Source organism: Harpia harpyja, chromosome 8 (genome assembly GCF_026419915.1).
Source record: "Harpia harpyja isolate bHarHar1 chromosome 8, bHarHar1 primary haplotype, whole genome shotgun sequence".
Lineage (NCBI taxonomy): Eukaryota > Metazoa > Chordata > Aves > Accipitriformes > Accipitridae > Harpia > Harpia harpyja.
In genome coordinates, this window is record NC_068947.1 from 31,103,373 (window position 1) to 31,126,745 (window position 23,373).

The window sequence follows — 23,373 nt, forward strand, 5'->3', positions numbered from 1 at the left end:
TTGTGAACTTGTCTTGTTCAACTGTATGACTGCCTTTTGCAACACTCTTTGGTTGATAGGGTCTTCAATAATGTTTAGAATAGCATCAAATGTAGCTAGCAGTAGACTCCTACATATAAAAATATGTGCTATTTCCTCAGTTGGAAGTATTTATTTTGGCTGTCCAGTTTAAAATTGATTGGACTCGATGAGGTTAAAAAGGCAGAAAAAGTCATACCTTTTATATTCAGACATGATACCAAATTATCAAACCAATTGTCCTGCAGTAGTAATGAACATATACTTCCATAGAAACTAAGCAGATTTTTTCCCCTGCAAGACATAAAATGGCTTATTATTTTTATATATAAAATTAGATTGTTCGGTGGACAATTAACTACAAATACCTGCAGTTGTAGAACACAGTGCATGTGATAGGGAGAAAGAGATCCTACCTCATTGACTGCATGTGATATGAGGTACTACAGTATTTGCTGCTGTTCAGTAAGTAATTTCATATGACAGATTATATTTATTTCTACTTTAAAAGTCCACCTAAGACCTACAAGTAACAAAACTATCACCAAAAAAGCTACAAAAAAGAATGTATTTTTTTCAGCCTGGAGTAAAGTGGGAGTTGGCTGTGTAAACATGCATCTTCCATCTTGTCCTTATGCATCTCCATTCAGCTAGCTATTCTATAGGCTTTGAATAACTGAAAGCATATGCAACTAATGAAAGAGGCAAGATCACTGTGATTGAGATTTGTTCCATAGCACACTTACCGCTTTCGCTCAGAGTTTTCATGGGATACAGCATACTAAATATGAGATTGCACATATTTGCAATCAAGATAAATGTATTCTAAGCAGCTGATGCATCTAATTAACACTTCCTGTGAGAAATGGAATAATATAGTCCAAATTCCCTTTCAACTAACAGGAAAATCCCATAAACTCAGAGAACTGAAGCCCAGATAACATTGCCTATTCTGACCTTCTGTAATGAACCAGATATCATGCATCTTCCAATAATCCCTGCAGCCAATTTCTATGATTTTTTTTCTGATCTGATGAGATGTCCCATAGAAGAACATTCAATCTCAGTTCTAAATAATGGGGAATAACTTACATCGCTGGGTAATAGCTGAGTGTTTGATACTGACTTTTTAACAAATGTAGTAGAAACATACCACAACAACTTTTCTTCAGCTCCTCTGTGCAAAAATTTAAAATGAATACTGATCTTTACATTTTTGTTAAAATCCTTATACTGAAGTTTTCTAAATTATTCCCTGAAGACCTGTTATCTTAACTTCAAAATATCTGGCAAATCTCCTCTGAATCCTTCCTAGTTAGGACTGCAGAAACTAAAACTTGATGTAGTACTCTACTGTCTGACACCAGATGAAACAGTGCTCTCAACCTTGATTCTGTATCTTTACAGGCATCCATGATCTTTATCAGTGATCATGCAACTACCATGTGATTCTTAGACCACATATTAAACCTCCGCCCTCTGTAATTTCCTGCCTCTGCAGTGCTTTGATTTGCCAGTTTAACTGGTTAAGTGTTATAATTGATCACATAGACCACTAAGGCATTATATATGTGAGGTATTATCTTATTAGGTGGTATATAATTAAGTATTATATAACTAGATAATTAAAGTGAGACTGGTCTAACACATAATTGGACACATAAAAACATTTTTAATTATTTAGTTTATAGTGTTTATATCTGTTTAATTACAGTATAGTAGTACTGAGAATATGGCTTGGACTAAGACCTGAAATGATCAAAGCTATCAGCATATCTGACAGGATTTTGATGGTGAAATAAATCTTATTAAAATCTAATAATTGGCATTGATCCCAGCAAGTTCATTAAAAGGGAGGGTGTTCAAAAACACAGGTGCAGAATAAGTCTTGGCAATGCTACTGGTACTGGTCAACAACAGGCAGTCTTACACACTAGGTATGTAACAGTGCCTAACAAATTAAATCAAGGGTATTTACCAGATCCTTCAAATATACTGACACATATTAGTGATAGCTCCTCTTCTAAAAGTTTTACATAGGGCAGATTGTAATAATAAACAATTGCATGAATACTTGCCTTGGTATCTTATAACAAATAATAACTCAGTATATGATAATACTGTTATGTTCATTCAAACATACTGCCTGAAAAGATATTGAGCATGTAGCTGACATCTCATTCGTTTTCCTCCCACTTTACTTTCACATCTCAGCTTGCAGCTTCCAGCCTTACTTAGGCACTGTCTGGTGTTAACCATATGTAGTGTTATTACTCAAAAACTACAGCTCTTTTTATTTCAAAAAGCTGTACTGAGTTTTGAGATAAAACAAAAACTCTTTTAGAAACCAGAAATCAACTTAATTAAAGCAATCTTATGTCTTTGCTTTGACTTTTCTTTTTTAATACTGTGAAAAAAATGGAGAGATATCCTTTCTGTGTTTTAGATGACTTTAATACCATCTTAATACCATCCATGGTACAACCAAGAGTATCTGAACAGTCTATACCTAGTACCGGTTTCTAAATAAATAAGTAAATATCTTATTATGCATCAGAGGTAAACAGTTTGTTTTAACTTGTCATACTACATTTATCAGCTTTATACTATACACTGGTGTCACTCATAGCAACAATACTAAAGAGTCAGCCTTTACTTGAAATCTATATCTATCTATAAACACATAGCTGAAAAAATAACAATAGAAAAAGTTGATAAGATCATATAATTAAAATTAGAGTGTAATTGTAGTTTCTGTTCTCTCAGCAGACATCTAGGACTAACTTCCTTTAAGTTCTCTTCTCTTTTAGATCAATAGTCTTATCGTCCCAGGCCAGTTCTGGGAATTCATTAAAGAAGCATGACCAACCCACAGATATTCTCTCACTCTCTCTCTCTGCTCCCATTACAGTGGGTAAACCAGGAATAGGAGGTTCTATGGCATTTCTGAAAATGTGCCTGTAAAGTAATCCAAACAAACACAAGAACACAGACCACTACTATTTGCTGTTTGTATCCCACATAATTTTTCAAATGGTCAGCAACTCTCTTTTCTCATGTAATAGGGTACATGCATAGTCAACAAAGAATTACCTGTTACCTATACCATAACAGGCTTATTTTTAGTTCATAGGCAGTAGAGGATTGATACACTTGTTCAAGCAGTATAAACCCAGCCTTTATACAGGAACATGATCTCAGTTTTCCTTAGTTTCTTTTTTAGTGATTTGTGCAGTGAAAAGGACTGCCTGTTCATTCAGCTCGCAAGACTTGTAATGAAATATGTTCCATCAGTCAAGAGCTGGAAAAATGCACTGTGGGAGAGGGTCAGTTTGTTCAAAAGAAAAAGGGGTGAGAAAGGGGAGAAAAGTTACCTGGACATACTTTATAAGCAAGTACGCCTTTTGGTTGGTGTTTTGTATCTTACAGTTCCTGCCCTTAAATTAAATAAAGACTAGCATTTGAAAATTATGCTAATTAACCCATTGGTATATTTAAAGTAGTTTCTCAAGTAAATTCTACCTTTTAGAAATTAGTCCTTTAGGGAAGTTTAACATAAAAGTACTTTCAGACAGAGAAAGTGACAAACTCAGCAAGAGTCTGGAAAAAATGTGGCACAATGGAGTCTGAAAAGGAGAGGAGCTGGGAAGGCAAGGCAAGGCAAGGGAAGATGTGTTTGTTTGCTGTTGAGTATTTCTCTTAGAAACTCAGCAGAAGAGTTTCAGGTCATTCTGATAAACTACAAGAACACTGGCAAAACTGCTACCTGTTTTCCCATACCTCAAGCACCCTACTTTGGAGCTCAATATTATTACGTATCTAAAAACCACATTCCTGCTAAGTTGTGTTTCACTGTTAGTGAAATATCTGTTCAATCTTTTTTTTTCTCCTCCTCCAAGAAGCCACTGTTATCTGAAATTGATTGGTCAGTTGGGCTTGAGGGAAACTACAAGGTGCTAAAAGTTCCCTCAAATACAGCACATATTTCTAAGGACAGTTCTTACCCATTCACTTAATGCTGATATTGAAAGAAAAAACAAGTTAACAGAAAGACTAACTGCATTAGCAAGTAGAGCTGAGACTAGAGCAGTGGGAGGTAGCAACAGTACGCACTATTTGGTTGACTACCAAACAGGTACAACACAATCAGTGATAGTTCAAGCTGTCCATCTCTCTCCTTCTCATATTTACATCAACTGTACACTAAACAGGTCACAGAGCCAGGTGAAATTAATTCCTTCTTCAAAATGTGCTTTGCCAAAACTCATCGTTTCTTGAAATCATCTACAGGCAATACTGCCATGCACATATGCTTTTTTGTGAATTATAATATAAAATCTAAGTATAAGGTTATGATGTGAACATATACACTTGCCATTTTATTTTTAAAATGAATTTTTCCCCTTTCTATCCTTGAATTTTATGCTGAAACCAGCAGAATGGATGATCCTAGAATTCCTCCACAGTTTATTTAATTTTAATACTTTTTTTTTTTTTTCTCTTACTGTGACTTTCTCAAACTTGAAAAGTTTGGAAAAGTGCCAGTTATAAAATTAAACCAGAATATAAAAAACTTGTTATATACTTCCAAACCTGGGAGGATTTTGAAAAGGCATAGGACAGCAAAAAGAGAGATTCACAAAACTCTTAATATTTCTATGTGAGAGAAAATGTGGACATTATTCACCTTCATTGCATTTACTGAAAAAAATGGAATTCATAGGGAAAACAGGTTTTCGGGGGGGGTGGAGAAAAAGCTCTTCCCCAAAATGTACAGTTAAAGAAAAGGATTATCCAAGTTAAACCAAGGGGAAAAAAACCCAACCCAAAACCCAAGGGAAAAAAATTGCTTCATCAGTTGTTCATGGTGCATAGACACAAACATTTATACCAGTGAAGGGGGAGAGCAGGATAAAGATGGAGTGAAGCTGAGATTGCTGCTTCAGAAGGCTTTACCACCTTAGGCTAGTTTGAGGTAGATGTGAGTGACAGCTTTACAGGGCAGCTTTGGCTAGCAATCCTCACCCGTCTTCCTTCCCTTTCCTGCTACTTTCCTTGGCCCTCTGCAAGCCTGCTTAATTCACTAAAATCACAGAAAATTACTCAACCACAAAGAAACAAAAGTTGCCTTTCCCCCTCCCTGATTTTAATGCATTAGATTTGTTCAGTGAAAGGGAGGAAGCAAGGCTGTGTAGCTAGAAGAAGGAAGGGGAGAAATGATGAGGACTTAAGTACTGGGATGGGGAAAGGAAGGTTGCTAGATTTCTCCCTGTAGCAACAAGATGTTATATCAGCTCTGCATCCTGTGGATGGTATCCTCAAGGTGGATAAGGTGGTGTGACTTAAGCTGATATAAGAGCTTCCCATCATTGAGAGGAGATAAGCTTTCCCTGCTTGCATGATCCCCTCCTCTCCCTTCTCCTGTTTTGCTGTTGGCACTCACTGGACTTGTACAGAATTGGTTCATATTGCTAAATTGGCAAAAAATTAATCCAGACTAAAAATATGTGCCTTGGAGCCAGGAAAGGAAAGCCGGGGACTGCATGGTCAGGATCGTGTTCAGGGAAGACAAAGGACTGGGAAAGAGGAGGGGGATCCTTCACTTGCAGTAGTGATAAGGTGGCAGATCAGCTCAATCATAACATGTAACATCACCCTCAAAGTGACAAATGAATTCTAAATAAATAGAGACAACAAATTCTTAGCTGAATACCTCTGAGCATGTGACCATTGAGTTGTGCTTTAGTATATACATATTCTCTTATATATTTGTTGTAAACCCAGTTATTCATGTAGCATGAACAGTTAACTGTTCTTCAGTTTCAAAATGCAAACCAGGATACTCTAATGGAAAACCTTTGTAGACATATAACAGATATTCAGAAGGATTTTAAAAGTAATTTAAATACTTATTGATGCTACTCTCAGCAGTTTGTAACTGAGCAAGTAAAGGACAGTTTATGTATATTTCCTAAAATGAAGGTTTTTTTCCCTCAGCATTTTAGTCTTTTAAATGAGTTTATCATGAAGCACAGGATAAATATCATTAGCATTCACTTTAAACAATGAAGTGACTTAGTTGTTGTCTACATTCATTTCATTTATCACTCCAAGCAGAGACTGCACCACACTGATTCCTAATAGACACAGAGCAATTTCTACGTACTAAGGAAGTGTTTTGCCCTGAAGAAATTATGTGTGGCTATTTAAAAAAAAAAAAAAAAAAAAGTTTTGATGTTGATCTTTAGAGCAGCAATCTTTATACAGAAAACGAAAACTCCTGGGGTGACAGAATAACTACTTGCTGTGAAGAATGTTCCTTTACAGTCTCCTAACTCCCATTAGAGAATGGGGAAGGGTGAGTGTCCATAGACTCTGAGAACTATCCTGAAACAGGAACTCATTATCCCACAGATCTAAAAATAAAATAATTTAAAAACAGTATCTGGGATAAAGACAGGATTCTACTACATTATCTTACAGCAATAATCCTTTGGAACAACATCTGTCAGTTCTTACATATTTCTTATACATTACAGCTTATTTTTTAGATCATATGGAACACTTTTTTGCAGGGTTCTTGGAAAACATAGAGTAAAGAACAAGCAGTAGGAAAAATGCATTAGGTGCACTTCTAATGAAATCTATCAATATCACCATAGCTTTCTTAAAATATAATTTTCACTGATAGTTTCTTTACTCTGTATAAGCTAGATGTCAGACATTCTGGGGCAGCTAAAGACAGAGAGAGGAGCTTTGGGGTAGTTCAAAATATGCAAGTAAAACATTACTTTTGCTTTCAATGGGAATTAGGTATTTTAATTCTACTGCATTTTTAGCAGGCTAGATTTTTTTAAAATTGGTCATAAGAGTATACAAGCAAAATGAATGAGTTTTTTAAATACCCCACAGAAAAGACTAGTCAAGGCACGCACAGGTTTTTTTTCTTCCAGTTCAGCTGACCATGAAGATTCTGAGGGAATAACTTTTAAAATAAATGAATCAGGAAATCCAAAATCAATGTACAAGGTGTGGCTATTATTTTACCATAGCCATGTGTTTTTTAGTTTAGCCATGATTAATTCTATTTAGGTGAGGTTTTTAAATACATACATACATACATATATACATACAGAGAGTGAGGGATAACAGCACCAGTAATAGAGTGTAACTAACTTCTAATGTAGGGACTTTTGTATGTTTGTCTCAAATTTATGAGATACACACACAGAAGATTACGATATATTAGAGATTACATCTCTCCATTGTCTGTGAGTGATATATTAACAGTACACTCCATTTTCATTCACAGTCTCCTTGGAACTTCTCAAGGGTTACTGTAGGATCATGCAATATTAAAGTTTTCCTTCTATCCATGAATCAAAGCCAGACTATGCAAATTTTGTTTTTCAGGTCCATCCCACAGTCAGATGATAATATATTTATGAAATATAAGACCTATTTTTAACTGGATATTTCATGTTTTGGTATTATAGAGAGCAAAGCACACTTCAGTTATAGGGCAGTAATTCAAACCTTTGAATCCCAAGTCAGAATTTTCCCATAACTTTTCCCTCTTGCTAAGTAGACTAATTCACAGACTTGTCTCACACGCTAGACTAGGCTAGAAATTTTCAACTAGATTTTAATTTTTCTTCAAAAGTATGACTTGGTATCAAATTCAGTTACACTTTTGGTGGAAAAAGTAAAATGATTTGTGTTAAAAACTTACTCACTGCCATGATGACTATGTTTTAATTCATATTACAGTCAATGTTTGGACTTTACCACTGCTTTCAGTGAGATACAACACAAGGCTTAACAATGATATATCTTCCTTTTATATGAAATGGGAGTTACCGCAGTCTTGAGATATAATTCAGGGCAAGTTTTCAAGTAATGTCATGTGGCTATAATGCTATCTGTGAACTGTTAAAGGTTTTATATTCTAAAGTATTTTTTAACATGCAGTGAGAGCTCTGCTTTATACACACTATCCTAGCCAAGAGTTATTCTGCTTAATTCTCTCAAAGGAGTTACTTCTTGTTGAGAACAAGATGAGTCATACCTGGTGGTGCTAGATTTTATAACTGTTAAAAATAAATAGTTTACTTCATTTAGTCAGCATATCAAATTGCATAGAACTTTTCTTAAGTCAGCAATGTTCACCTTGAGCAGATCAGGGAGGAAAATTAGAAACTGATCTATGAGGTAGCTGCCCCTCTTCAAGAGAAAATTGAAAATGTTATCTCCTAGTATGTAGATTCCCCCCTCTGGATTCTTGCTTTCCTTTGATTATTCTTTCAAAAGATGTATCCTTTCTGGAAACTAAAAAGGAAGGAGTTAAATGGAAGCTGAAAGGAGCTTATATGAAAACAAGAGATAACTTTATTGTAGTGGAATTAATCAAACATGGTGATAAGATAGATGTATCTAATTTCAGAAGCTACAGAATATCTTATCACAATTGTTTCAGTGACCTCACTTTTTAACTTTCAGAGGAAATGCCTTCAGTATGCAACCTTACACTGAGGAAAAGAGCTAAAATACGTAGACAGAACCATATTACTGAGTTTGCCAATGGATTTTTTAACAGAACTTTTTTTTGCAGTCTCTCTCTCTTATAGAAACAAATCCAAATCACCAGTTAGAGTACTACTTTTATTGCAAAAAAGTTGTATGGACCTACATAAATCATGTATGGCTATGCTTCTCAGGTCAGAAACCTGTTCATAAGAGAAATGGCAGCATCATGTCCAAACTCCGATATTGTACACAAGAATGCAAACATACAATTGTGCATGCTTGTATGAATAAAAATGGCATCATAACCCTTTTTATATGCAATATTCAAGGAAACAAGTTTTGACAAGAATAGAATTACAGTAGGATGTTTTATCTTTAAGTCCCTTAGTAGTCTAAGCAAACTACGTAGTCAGCCTCCAAAGCAGTACAGTGATTCAGCTGAACTCTACTTTTCACCTGGACCTCAACAGAGAAAGAAAGGGAGAAAGAAGGAAAAAACAGCTCAGTTGTTGTAGGAACAACATGTAGGTATGGCAGTGGGATTTAGTGTGGCAGTGAGATTTAATTACTATTTATATTACAATTTCAACTTCTATATAGTTAGGAAAAAAAGGTGAAGGTAGTGATCTACAAACAGACTCTTTGAACAGACTTTAGAATAATATTTCCTGAGGTACTGATGAAACAATAGAAAAACCAGAATGGTTTTATCAGCTGCTGCTACAACATAGGACTAGATTTTAGTGTTGAGATCTGATACTCTGATAAAATATTTGCTAAAATCCATATTCTTTTGTTGTATTATTACAAATACAAAAGAACAATGTATGGCTAACAGTTGTATTTTGTGACTTTTTTCTTAGGGATTGACACTGAAGCAGGTATATGCTTTGGTTCAATCCTACCTGAATTCTTCAAAGATTATATGCAATTCCTTTTCTGTGAAAATAACAAAAATAGCATTACGAGTAGTTTCTTTTCTCAAATGTTTGCTAACTTAACTTTGTGTTTCTACTTTTCCCGTGGAAATGCCTCTCCGCTCCTGTTTATGGCAGTTCTTACTCAGAATTTTATTCACTGTCTTGTGGCCTTTGTCTTGGCTTTCTCCACCAGTAATTATTTCAGCACACCTGCCATACCTTCTGACCAAGCCTAGCCATGCTGCTTGATGAATCCTGTGGTAATTCCTATTACTACCAGGTATCTTACTACTGAAATAGTTGTAATTGCACTTTTTATTTGGTCTGAAAGAAGAGTACATAGCACTTCATACTCCCTTTAAGCAGTCTTTAATTTGTTTTCTGCATCTCCAGATCAAAGTCTACATGATGGAAGTTTTCATACACTGCCAGGATAAAAATATTTAGATAGGTACCTGTTAAAAACCTTCAAAAGAAACTAATTGCTAGAAACTTAACCTGCACTGACTTGCAACACTAGTGAGGCTTCCACACAGATGCTATCAGCACTGTGAAGCACCTCTAAATAATTTTGATAAACCTGGCCTTGGAGAAACATTTTCCTGCAAAATTGTTTTGCTTTTAACATTGACCAAAATTTGGTAGGTAATTTTTTCATCTGTAAAAATAATACAGACCAAATGGGAGTTAGTATACAATGTCTCGAGTCCAAACACCTATAGTTGCAGTAGATGACTCTTTAATATTGATGGGCATAAATTAATACACATTATGAATTGATTAAAAAATAACTACTTTACGAAAGCTGTTGCACACAGCACTCTACTCTTTTGCTTAAATAGCTTAGAATGTAAGAGACAACCAAAATATCATCAGAGTTGAGATGTCAAACATATAGTAATGCCTCTCAAAGAAAAGAAATATAATTACAATTTTATTGATAAAGATTTCTCTTTAAACATTTGGAATTAAAAATAGAAAATTTCCTACTGTAAGTGCCTGAAGTGCATATGACAGCAATCCTACTGTTCAGCTTAATGAGCCTGTCAGTTCAGAATATTATGCAGTTTGATTTAAGCATCTTAAATATGATGTAGATCTAAAATGTTAACAGGAAGCAAGAGTTTGCAAAATGTAATAATAATAAAATAATAAATGTAATAATAAACTTTTCCTATATAAAAAATCTTCTATCTATCATCTGCTATTTGCCTAGATTATGAAATGTGATTATTAATTACTATAGCTTTGATTTCTAGGGACTTAAAGAATCCAAGTCCAAAAATTTCCACTGTATTTTAAGATGTTTCAAGATGTCCTTATAAGAATCCAGAGGTTCTTTACATTTACTTGATGTCACTCAGCCCTTATTTCATTTTTTTTTCTCATCTTGACACTCTTTCAAGGAATACTTGCCTCAATTGTTCGATCCACCATTGTGATTTGACTTAGCAGCCTTCTGATTAAGTCACTGCTTACAAATCCAGGATTTAACACTTCACATGCCCTAACCTCCCTGTGTCACTGTTGCATCTATAATCTTATTTCTGGCAGAAGAGACATCTCTGCATGTATCAGACATCCAACTACAGAGTCACTGCTCCCTTCTTTTTGTCGTGTTGCGGTTAGAGAAGGCTGTGTCAGTTTTGTACATATTGCTTGTCAAAGGCATGACTGAAGCAACTTCAAGCTTGTATGCAGGGATCAAAAAAAGCACTTTCCTGCAAGTATGCTGATCACTGATATATTCAGGCATCTACAAGATTTTAGAAATATAAACCTTGGTATTTTTATGTTAAGTAGTTTAAGGGTAGGCACTGTGAGTTGTTGATGGCTAAAAAGCAAGCTCCTTCTTGACTCAGAAGATGTTGTACATTTCATTTGAGCAATGTAGATTTACGGCCATTTGAAAATTAACAGATTCAAACTTGTTCTAACTGAGCATACGTTTCATCAGTAACCAGCTTCCAGGTCATGTGATAGGAAAATTAAATGGATTTACAGGGGAAAAAAGGAAAGAAGAAAAAAAATTGTAGTCAGAATTCTGTCAGGACTACCATGATTAAATGATCAGCATTATACTATATTTCTGCAAAACCACTAAAGAACAGTGGTGGATGACAATAAAGTACATCAGAATTTAAGCCAATTTTCTTAGAAATGTAGATCACTTGAAAGGATCTCTATGACTCCCAGAGGAAAAATTTCCCAGGTGACCTGTTGTATTATTTCAATGATTTGAATCAGCTGTACTATTTCTTCCAAAGGATACTGTAAAAGACTTCTAGAGTCTTTTTGTTATGTGAGGATTCAACTCCTGCAAACACTCATGGGAATTTCTCAAGTAAACTCCATGCAAATTTAGGTGAGAATTCCTCTTTCCTTATTTCTTTTTAATTCCTCTTTCCTTATTTCTTTTTAAATATCAACAAAATAATAAATCCAGCACATATCTTCACTATTTGATGCCACCTACGCATCTGTAGGCATTACTACAGTATTTTGAATTTCATACATAGGGGTATTTATCCTTTTTTACTTATAAATTATCTTGTGGCTTTACTCCATATATTGGCTCATTTACTTTTAATCTGACATTTTAATAGACATGCCACTTACAGATTAAATAGCTAGTATATATTCTTTTTTTTCTTGGGAAATGATAAAAAGTTACTTTTTTATGTAACTTTTTGCCAGAATCATGGAAGACACATTTCCTTTAGAAAATCTTTCAGCAGGTAATGTGGCAGTGAGATTTAATTACTGTTTATGTTGCAAAAGTCCATAGATACACAGTCCTGGTTACAGGATCTCATTGTGGTAGATGCTGTTGAAACCCAATTCTTTCTTCATTCTCAAGATAAGTACCTTCTGGGCCATGGCAGTGCAAAATACCCTATTCTTCTCAAGGTTGTCCTAGAAGGCTGAACTATTGCTGATTGTCTGGGTAAGATAAGTTTACAATATGTTTCTCTTGTCTACAAAAAGCTGATTCTAAAATAATTTAAGCTGGGAATCAAGTAATAACTTCTGGTCACCATCAGCATGGGCAAAATTTGAACTGATGACTTAGATTGAAACATGCTAAATTCCACCATCAGACACAATATTGCAAGCTGTACGATGAAAAAAAAAAAAAGGATAGATTTTCTGTTGTGTGGGTAGCGTGCTTTAAATGTGAAATAGTCTTCCTAGTTGTGGCAGTAAGCAGCTTTGAGGTAATTGCTATTTTGTGTTTCAGTTCAGAGACAGACGTTAAAATGAGTCATTGGCTTCTGTTTCTGTGTTCTGAGCTGGTCCCTTTGCTTGTACAGTTTTATTGGTTTTAAAGGGACCGTGTACTGGCACAGCTGCTCCTAGTATAAGATATAGAGCATAGAGGAAAACATTCCCACATATTTTCCTTGTAAAAGTTTGGTGATTTTGTATACAATTTAAGCAGTTAAATCCTATAATAGCTTTAACTGCAAAATATTCAAATACGACAGTTCCTCTAGCAATTATACAGGAGAATTGATGTTTACAGTTGTACTTATTTATTTGTCATTTTGATTAAATGCATACTTTTTAAGGAGAAGTCTTGCTTTGAGGTTTCAGGTTTTTCCTCTTTTATGTTTTGGGTTTTTTTTTCAATTTACTGTTGAAATTTATGTTAGTCTGGACCACTCTTTTAGTCTGCCATGCATGGGAGAGGTATTAGCCCAAATTCTGCTGTGAGAACACTCTGTGCTTCACCTGCCTTTAATAGGATCATATTTTTAAAAAATAAGTCATATACTCATATAAAAATTTAGATAGAAAACTAAATTACATCAGCAGTGAAAAATCATATGACTGAAACATCAATTCTAATTTAAAAGTATTTCTTGAGACAATGCAAAATGTAATTCTATTGCTGAAGTGAGGCAAGGCTGTTCTGGGACAAAACTAATATAGAAGTCTGACAAATATTGTTAATAATCCACTGGTATGTATAACTGATGAGAACAGTGTTGACAGCACCATATTGCAAAAAAGAATCATGGCCTGATGGGAACATTACAACCCACTGGTAGAAACATGCAAGAGCCTCTAATGCTGTTAGGGTTGCCACCATAGTGATGGACCAGATTCTCAGGAGCTGACATCTTCATAAATCAGAAGCTCTGTGGTACCACAACAAGTCCTTGGTTTGACTAATATATGATTACAATTGAGGACTGTAGTACAGCAGAAATCATGCTAAGCAATAACCTATCCGTGCCGTTGACACTTTGGAGACCAGAGATAACAAAGGGAACTCAGTAAGTCTGGCTTCTTCTTCTACAAAATAGTAACTATAAACTCCAGCTAAATTCAAAAGCCATTTAAGATCGAAAAACATTACTGTATGTGTCTATTAGAATTTTCAAGTTAATTGACTTGTTAATGACATAATAAATCTTGTTTCCTACATTATTAAATTAAACACTTCCTATTGTAAAGAATAATTGCCCACCTACAAATGGGTATCTACATAATGGACATTTACATATGGATTTCCTTGTATGAATTTCTGCCCCATTAACAACTTACGTACATATATAGTTACATATTTCCATTTTAAAAGCTGTAATTAAAGTGTAAATATTGTTGGCTAATGTAGTTGGCTGTCAATATGCACTTTGTATGGAAAATGTGACATATGTCATTTAATAAGAGAGCATAACGTTATTTATAATACAATTATGGAGGAATATGGTGTTCAGCTTAAGACTTATTTCTATATCATTGTGTACAATTATAAATGTTGGGTTGCTGTATAGCTTGATTTTTAGTCAGGGTGCAGTAGCTACACTTATTTTCATATGGATCAGTCTGATCACACTATGAAGAAGTACATTTTTCTAGTGAGAATTTCACCTTTGCATGTCTCATGTAGGTGGGTTAAGATTTTATCCTCTTCCAGTTCTTCATTTTAAATGCTCCTTCTTTTTTTGAATGACACAATTATTCGAAGGAATAAACAAAATTACTTGGAGTCTTATTTTATTTGTAGTTGATAGAATATGTCTTTGGTGTCCTTATTTAAGTAGATTAGCACTTTATTCCGTAATTGGTGCCTTCATCATAAGTAATTGATTATTCCTTCATTAGACAAAGAAATGCATAATTTACACAGAGTCCTGGATATAAGACAGGGAATAGAAGTTCCTGATGTAGCAGACAGGAACGCTCACAACCCTTACAAATGGGAGATGTACAGACATACCAATATGATGAAAAATTAGTGTGTAAGAGGAAATTCCTGACATGGAGAAGGCTAGCTAGATGTAGTCTGTGGAAAGACTGGAAGGGATGCAGTTGTTCTGTTGCAAATAATGAACTCGTGTTACTGTCTACAATGTGGAGACAGCCATAAGCTTGATGTGCAGCTTACTGCAATTGGTAGAAAGGCTGTTAATTTTAGATACTGCAGTTGTAAAGGGAAGCGTTTCCAATCACAAGAGAGCAAGGAATGCTCTTCTATTCCTGCAATATTCACTGTTCAGTCTACATAGGAGTCACTCAACAAAGGCTCCTAGTATTGCAACAGGAATGGCTTAAGTTTGAGGAAAATCAAGCAAATCTTTTATTCATAGCTTGTGTGTGCAGTTTTGTGTAATTTTATAACAGAAGTGAGTACTACTGAATACTTTAGTACATAATTCTCTACTAAGAAACCTTGGTGTTCGGTTTCAAAAAAAGTACACTTACATGCTCAGAACTTTGTCAGTATTGCCAGTCATAGAATCATGGAACCTTAGAAAAATATTGGTCAGAAGAGACCTCTGGAGATCGACTAGTCCAACTCAAAGCAGGTTCACCTTCAATGTCTGGGACACTGTCCAAATAAGTTTTTAATATCTCCAGGAACAGCAATCCCACAGCCCCCTCGGGCACCTGTTTGACTGCCCTCATGGTAAAAAAACTTGTTTTCTGACACCTAGAACCCTCCCATGTTGCAACTGGTGTCTGTTGCCTCTTGTCCCATCCCTGTGCACCTCTGAAAAGAATCCGATTCCACCTGCTCTGTGCCAGTCTACACAAGTCTGTATGAAGCCCAGCAGTTTTGAAACAACTTTAGTGCTTCTGATTGTGACAGGCACTGTACTCTTCACACCACAGGTTTTGAGTTTCAGCTGCTACTACAGTAAGTCACAGACGTATTTCTAATATGTGCTATTCTTATCCCTTTAGTATAAAGATGCTGTTGCTTTTTAAAATGCCAGCTCCAGGTATCCCAAAGGATGGTGTGCTGCCATCTTTTACTCAGCAGGAAAACACAGACCTGTGTTTCACACAGCAGTAAACTTACCAATTCTTTTGTGAATGCCACAACTAGAAGCTTCCTTTCATCTCCCCTTTATGCCCCAGAAAGGAGAAATCTGACCCTGGTTTTATGTATAATCCATTTTCAAATTCTTTTTTAACTAAGAATTATTTCTCTGCTTTCTTGAATTTTTGACCAAGCTGCAAAGTATGAAAGACACTGTATCTTTTTGTATGGGTGGTAAGAGTACATCCATAGAACAAATGGAAAGTAAGATCTACAAAATCTTTACATGGTAATATTATATCTATCATATAAATATTTGTGCTTAGTGCTTACTCTGGATTCAGTTAAAAATAAAAGAATCAAGTAGAATTTATTTTAGGTGAGGCTGTTCTAAAAATTGTCAAGAAACTGTACCATCTTTCTGTTACCAGTTTTTGCACATTTAATGAGCTGTGGATGCAAAACCTAAATTGAACATATGATGTATATAAAAAAACTTTCAATAATTTAATTTACCAAATATTTATCTTACCAACAGTATAGATCATTCTTATAACTGTGGTAAGCTCTGTAGCTGTACTAGTGATTAAAAATAGTGCAGACATACTAACACAGTCTAGCAATGTAAGGACATTTCAAAATAGGGTTCTTAGTGTTGCTTGATAGGTATTTCCATAGGAACACTCTGAAGTCAGATGCCACAACTCAGGAATTTTTAATGTTGAAGCAAAAGGTGACCCTCTGTGCTGTAAGTAAGAGACACCTGTGAGACAGAGAAAGAAACACATACTTTGGCACCCATCTTTTTTTTTTTTTTTTATCCACAAGAGTGGTTCTAGGAAAGTAGATTAGTCAAAATTATGGCAGCCAGGGACAGCAGAAAAACTAATTTTCAGGGGCCTTCATGAAAGACATCTAGCCACAGTGCTTACACTGTTTCTAGCAACCTTCTTCTTTTCCTGGACTGAGTTCCTGATTTACCTCCCAGTATCCAATCTTCCTGTGGAAGACCCTATTGATTGCAGCAGGAATAATAATCATGCTTCAGCATTTATAAGGATCAAACCCTATAAATTCTGTTTCTCTCATCATGTATTCAATAGTCAGATGACATCAGAACCTGATGACCTGGAACAGAATAGCACAGAGGAAGACAAGAGTATGTTTTCTGGGAAAGTCCATGCTCACTGTGTCATTTTTTTCGTTTTTGTGTTCCTGAGGCTGCCTAACATTACATGCTCTGAATAATCCTCTGGATCCACCTTTTGCTCTACTCCAGAGTCTAGAAAGACCAGCCTCCTAACTTAAATACTTAAATTGGATGCTTACATTTAGATTATATGCCCATCACATCACATGTATATTTTTGGATATTAAAGATCTGTAATCATTTTCAGCAATTCCCTGGATGAGCAGCTTTAGTATCCAGAATAAATTCTGTATGATCCACCTCAGCTCAACCTGTCCTCTTTGAGAAGATAACAAGAGTTTTTTATGGCAACCACGAAATAAGAGTATTTCATATATATTTGTAACAGCAGAAATGGTAATGTTGGTTTAGAAGAAAAATGCTGTGAATGGTAGAGCTCACCTGAAAAAAGGGCTAGTCTTAGAACACTTGTACTTTAAACACTGGATCTGATCTTTCATATACTAAATATATATTTTAATGCAGATATATAAGTCTAGGAATCAAAGGCATGAAATATCAGACTGGGGAAGCAATGAAACCTTTACTTGTATCACTGACATACGTCTGATCTTACTGCTGTTTTACCAAATTAGTCCTGCCTCATTTGATGGCTGACCTTTATGAATCAGGACAATCTTACTGTGCCATTTCCCTGTTCTAAAGTCCCACCTCAACAATACTCTTTGAACTGAAGCTTTATGTGCACCGATACTGCCGTGTCTTTTCCTCACCCTGCTCACGCAAGTATTTCATCAGGTGGCATACTGCTCATAGCCAAACAAATAGTTGGCACACTCAGTTCCTCTGTATAGACTTTGCTATTCAAGCAAATAATATCTGTCTTGTTGGCCATGTTCATAGGAGGTTACTGAAAGACCAGAGACAAGCATATGTTTTTTTATTTCATATCTGGACTGCATCTTATAATGGAAACAAACACCGTTCCAAGCAAACTCTGCTCATAGGCCAGTGACTCTGGTCTGTGCCATGTCCTGTGCTTGTAAGCCATAACACAGGTGAACCTCTACTATAACGCTCCAGCAGATCTCTAGATGACCTTTTATTCTTTTTTTTTTTGGGGGGGGGGGGGGGCTGACCTTTTTTTGTTTTTTTGTTTGTTTCTATACTAGCCAAACTTCACCAAGTTTTCTGAATTTGGGCAAATAGCACCAACACAAAAGCCGGTTTCCCAACCTCTCAGACTCTGCTAGCCATTTTGCAGGACTGTTAACAATTCTCAAAGAAAAAAATCACTGAAATACATATGGGCAAAATTTATGCTTGAAAATGCTTGATTAAATTTGGCTGAAACTTTTCAAAGTTTTGCTAAGTGTTTAATAGTTGAAAAGCAGTATTCTGTGGCAGTGAATGAGTAAAACAGTAGCAGCTATAATGAATAACTCACTGATTTCATTGAGAATGTTTATATGAGTCATTATACCCTTTTACAGGTACCTCTGTACCTGAGGGTTGTGAAGACTGTATATATCTTCAAAGTGTTCTGGTCTACATCAGCTACTACTAAATTTATCTTAAATTTATTTGAGAAGCAGAAAAAGAACTGTACAGTGTATAGCTATTTCCAATTTAAAACTTTGTAATAAACAAGCCAGCATTTTCACTAACACTGTGTCCTTGTAATGCTCACTACAATGGGAAACATTCCTTAGTATTTCATGTCTTGTTACAGATACTGCTGCCAGGTAGGTGATTTATGCTTTTCTCGTTTTGCCAATTTACAAGCACACTGGTGAAGAATACCATTTTGATCACCTTACCCTAATTAGCCTTAATTATAGCCTTCTTCACATGGTAGTCTTTAGAGGTATCAATATATATTTATCTGCAGGGCATATCGTGAGTATAGGAGGACATCATTTCCTGATTTGCATAAAGAGGATTTGGAGTTGTCATCTGGCTTTGTATGGAATAGCAATAATCTTCTTACACACTTAAAAAAACCTACAAACACCTCACACTGTCACATTTGGCAACGGTACAATATTTGTCACTACTTACACACAAGAATCAAGTAAGAAATAACTTGCAGACCATTTATTTGAGTACGTGTGGGCAGGGTACATTTCGCAGAAATACGGTTCAGATCCTTTATGTGAAGAACTTATTAAAAGAACAAATCTCTAGCGTATGCAAAATAAAAAAGCAAGAAAGAGACTTGATGAGAGAAAAATACTTGGGACTAGTTGGTTAACACGTAAGAAGGTAAATCCCTTCTGTTTAATCAGCCCTGCTCGTCCTAGTGCATCAAAGCAGGACTCCCACATTGTTACTCACTAGTTAATTTTTATCTAGCATCATCATGACCCTCAATTGCAACGTCCCTCTCAAAACTAAAACTATAAGCTAGCTAAATATGCTACCGACGCATTCCAACAGGTTTCCCTGAAAAAGTTGTGTGCCATACTACTTGTTTCGGGTTCCCTGCTGGAGAAAAGACTTGTCGTCTGACGAAAGACCTCCGTGGTCTTCGGCAGCTCCTGCACTTCAGCCGTTCCTGCCACGACACCCGCTCCTTTCACAGGGCCCGCCCTCCTGCAGGCTCCCCGGGCCCGCGGGGGGACCCAGGCCCCGCCGCCCGCAGCCGTCCGTCGCTCCCGCGCGCCGGGGGAGGGCGGGGGCCGCCGAGGGGCCGCCCCCCAGCCGCGCGCCGAGGCCTCCGCCGCAACAAAAGGCAACGCCGGGCACGAGGTGGCGGCCGCTGCCCGCCGCCTGTCAGTAGGGGGCGCTCGAGCTTCACCGTGCGGCGGTCCCGCTGGCCCGCGGACGGCGCGCGGCGGCAACGGCCGGCCTAACCGTCACCTCGGAGCCGCCGCTGGCCTCTCACCGGCCTCTCCGCCCGCCCTGCTCTCGGTGTCTCCGCCTGGTCACCCCCCGCCCTGTTCCGACACCGGTCACTTTTAAATTCCGTTGTCGTTCACGTTGCTCCTTCCCTCGGGTTCCTGGCTCTTTTTCGGTGGTGGTTTGGGGTTTATTCTGCCGCTTGACAGTCTCTGTCGTGCGTGGAGGCGGAGAGGGGCTGTTCGCCCTCGTTCCTTGGGGGTTACGCGGCCCCTTCTCTCACCGCCCCCTCCGCCGGCCTCCGGGGATCGCGGTCGGTTCCGCGAAACTTTCCCGCTGGCGGGAGTTGCACTGCAGCCGAGGGGCCTGGGGGAGGGCAGGGGAGGGCGCGGGGGACGCGAGGGGGGAGGTTGCTCGCTCCTGGTTTTCGGCTGAGCAAGCCCGCCAGTCCTACAGACTTTGTAGGTCACGCGTGATGCATTTTATTTATTTTATTTGCCACCCTTTCTTCCTTTTTCACAGAGCGGAGCAGCGGAAAAATCTCTGGGGAAGATCCTTTCGAGGGTCTCGCTCCCAAGTGTCTGTGTATGTGCGGAGAGGGAATGAATAATTAGAGAACAGCTCCATGAAACCACTTACCGAAAAATTAGCTGGCCGTTAAATGGGAAGCGGTGAGGAGCAATCATGTAAATTCTACCTATACCCAACTGTAGAGGAGAGGCAGGGGGGCACCGCCTGCAGAAGACCTGATTTCCAGTCGTGTGGCTGTCGTCTTATATCGTCGTCCCCATCTCCCTACCCCGGGAGGAGAGGGACGCGTGGGTGTGGAGCACAGTGGTTTAGTCCACACCCCGCAGCTTCCCTTCCCCAGGCAGCCTCGGGAGCCGCGCTCATTCTCCTCCCTCTCCTTGCCAGCCGGTGTCCGCGGCGGCAGGAGGCGGAGGCGGCGGGAGGGGAGGGGAGAGGAGAGGAGGAGAGCGGCGCGAGAGCGGCGGACGCCGGGCTGCCGGGGTCGCCCGGGAGAGCTGCGGCGGCGGGAGGCCCCCGCACCCCCTGCCGCACGCACCCCCTGCCGCACGCACCCCCGCCGCCGCCGCGACTGCTCGGCAGCAGCCCGCCGCCGCTCCCGCCCGCGGCGGCACCGCGCTGGAGTTACTGCCCTCAAGCAGTTTCCGCTCTGGTTTTCAGTGAGGAGGGAGGTGTAGGGGACAGGGGTTTATTTTGAGGGGATGCCGAGAAAGCCGTTCCCCTCCTGTAGCACATTGCCTAGGCGTTCCTATTATGGAAGTTAAGTGAGAAACTCTGCAGCTTGAACTGATTTGGTAGAGAAAGGGAGAGAAAAGGGTAGGGGGAGGGCGAGAGGAAAGCAAAATAGCCAAACCAAGCCAATGATTTTCCTGCAAAGTGCCGGGAAGTTTGTGGAGCACTTTCTAGGAATCGGCTCCTCTCTCAGAGTCTCTCCTTGTCTTCCGAAGAAAGAGCTTGCTTTTGGATTGCCATGGATCCTAAAGAGAGTCTTAGACACACTTGAATAATTCCTCTGCTTGGGCTGGATTGGTGGGAATTTAGGAAGGAGCGTGTGTGCAAAGCAGAAGCTTTCGGAGCTCGCTTGCTGCTCTAATCTGTATGGATCTAAAAGTGTCATATTCAAGACCTTTGCATCTGCAGCTTTTGATTTCAAGAATTCCCTTTCCACTTTAAGTAGCTTCTAGGAGACTGAAAACTTTTGGACCTACCTCTTACTGGCTTTGGATACTTTTTCTTTTTTTTTTTTTTTGGATCTCTGTGGAATTGGTCTCGCAAACGATCGGGATTGCTTTTAATATGTCAAAATGGGTCTGCTGACGCCACTCCTGCTCTTTGGATTTGCATTTTTTCAGGTCTATGGTAAGTTCGCTTATTTTAGTTATGCCATTTCTGTGCAGAAATCCCCCTCATCTGAATCTGATTTGGGACAGCACATGGACGGCATTATAAGCTTTAACATTACAGAGCCTTAAGTTTGTTTCTGGTATAAAAATGGTATTTCGGGGCGGGGAGAGGGAGCAATGCGTGTTTCCAATAAGCAGTCGTTCCCGTCTGCTAACTTAATGGAAAAGCAGCTTATGAATGGAAGAATGTCAGCTTGAGGTAGCGAGGAAAGAGTAAAAACTACCGCGCTAAATCTTTTATTTCGGCGGGGCGGGGGGGGAAGGAGAAAGGAAAGGCAGAGAGCTGTTGTAGCTGATGTTACTTTGCCTCCTTCTATTGTTAAAGTTTCCACCGGGAGAGCCAGCTGATGAAATAAATGGGTTAGCTCTGCCTCGGCTCCAGGTGAGGCGAACTGGCGAATTTCCAGAGTCCCTACACGCCTCCTCGGGCGCTGGCGAGCGGCAGGCAAGGCAGGCAGGGCGGGGGCGGGCGCGCGGGGCACAGCCCCAACCACCCGCCTTCACCCCCACCCACCCCCGCGGGGCCGAGGCAGGTGCGGCGCGGCCGGCCACCACCGTGGGGTGGGAGGGTCTTCCCATCGTCTTCCCCCTCACCCCCTCGTGACGGGCTTTCCGGAGGGAGCGTTGTCAGGAAGCTTAGCAACGTCTGGGGGAAAGGGTGGATTCCCCCTCCGCCCCGGACTCCCCCCCCCCCCCCCCCCCCGCTTTGGGTCTGCTCTGCAACACTTCTTGCAGTTCTCAAGTTCAAGTACTGGATGGGGAACTATAAATTAGCATCTTAAGGAAGTACGCTTCACTAGGGCGAGAACTCCAGTGCGAGGGTAAATTGTCTTTCAAAGTAAGGGTTGGCGCTGTACTGCAGTATAGACGTTAGACGCGTTACAGCAGTTCAAGCACACAACTAGGAAGCGAGCATCTATAACAGCATACAGTTCTACATGAGTGTGTGCTGGGACCAAATGCTAGGCAGTCCTCCTAGTATTGAGTATTTGCATCTCTAAACAGTCTTTTAGACTTCAGGTGAATTTAATGTCTGGGACCCTGGCTGGCTTTCCCTGCCTGTTAGAGCAAACTTGGTTCCAGGAAGCTGCTTACAGCATTTACTGTATCAATCAGTCCTGAAGCAAGGACTCTAGGTTTATTGTTTGCAGTCACAGGCTGCTTTGGGTCTTTCTCCCCCTCCTTTCGTCTTCCCCCACCTCCTAGCAAGAAAGGAGGCAAAATAGATGAGAAGGAGACATTCAAGTACGGTTTTACATTGGTTGCATAATATGCTGTGTTCAGTTTGGTCTACCGATGAGAAAATTTCTGCATAATGTATGTACATGCTAAACAGCACAAGGTTTTAATTGTGAAAGGATGTAATGGAACATTTGTGTCTATCAGCATGGTCATAGTTTTGTGGGGATTTTGTTTTCTGTTTGCTTTATTTTTCCTACTGTAATGTGTAACATATTTTGATCCTTAACTTTAAGACCACCAGTATGGGGGAGACCTTTGTATACAAACTGAAAACATCAGGCTGTAGAAATGTAATTATTAGTAAGTGTTTAAAATTGTATGTAGCTAGAAGGAATACAATTAAAGTGTTCAATGGAAGTGACAGAGTGAATCAGAGGAGCTTGGTATTACAGAATGTAATTAATGTACCAGGCTGTTTGGAGATATATGAAACAAATGCAATTAACCAGTTTGCTGGAACGACAGGAG

At 38.8% G+C, this 23,373-nt stretch overlaps 1 protein-coding gene across 17 annotated transcripts in view; it reads left to right on the forward strand.

The window, feature by feature from the left end:
* ROBO2 (roundabout guidance receptor 2) overlaps positions 1-23,373 on the forward strand; it is a 959,254-nt gene that overhangs the window by 465,222 nt on the left and 470,659 nt on the right. Inside the window, exon 1 of one of the 17 annotated variants that reach the window (XM_052794390.1) lies at positions 20,235-21,619. The exons of the other annotated variants lie outside the window; for them this stretch is intronic. Coding sequence (XP_052650350.1) covers positions 21,565-21,619 — 55 coding nt within the window. The 5' untranslated portion in view covers positions 20,235-21,564. Of the gene's footprint in view, positions 1-20,234; positions 21,620-23,373 lie in introns of those variants that run through there. 17 annotated transcript variants of the gene reach the window in all.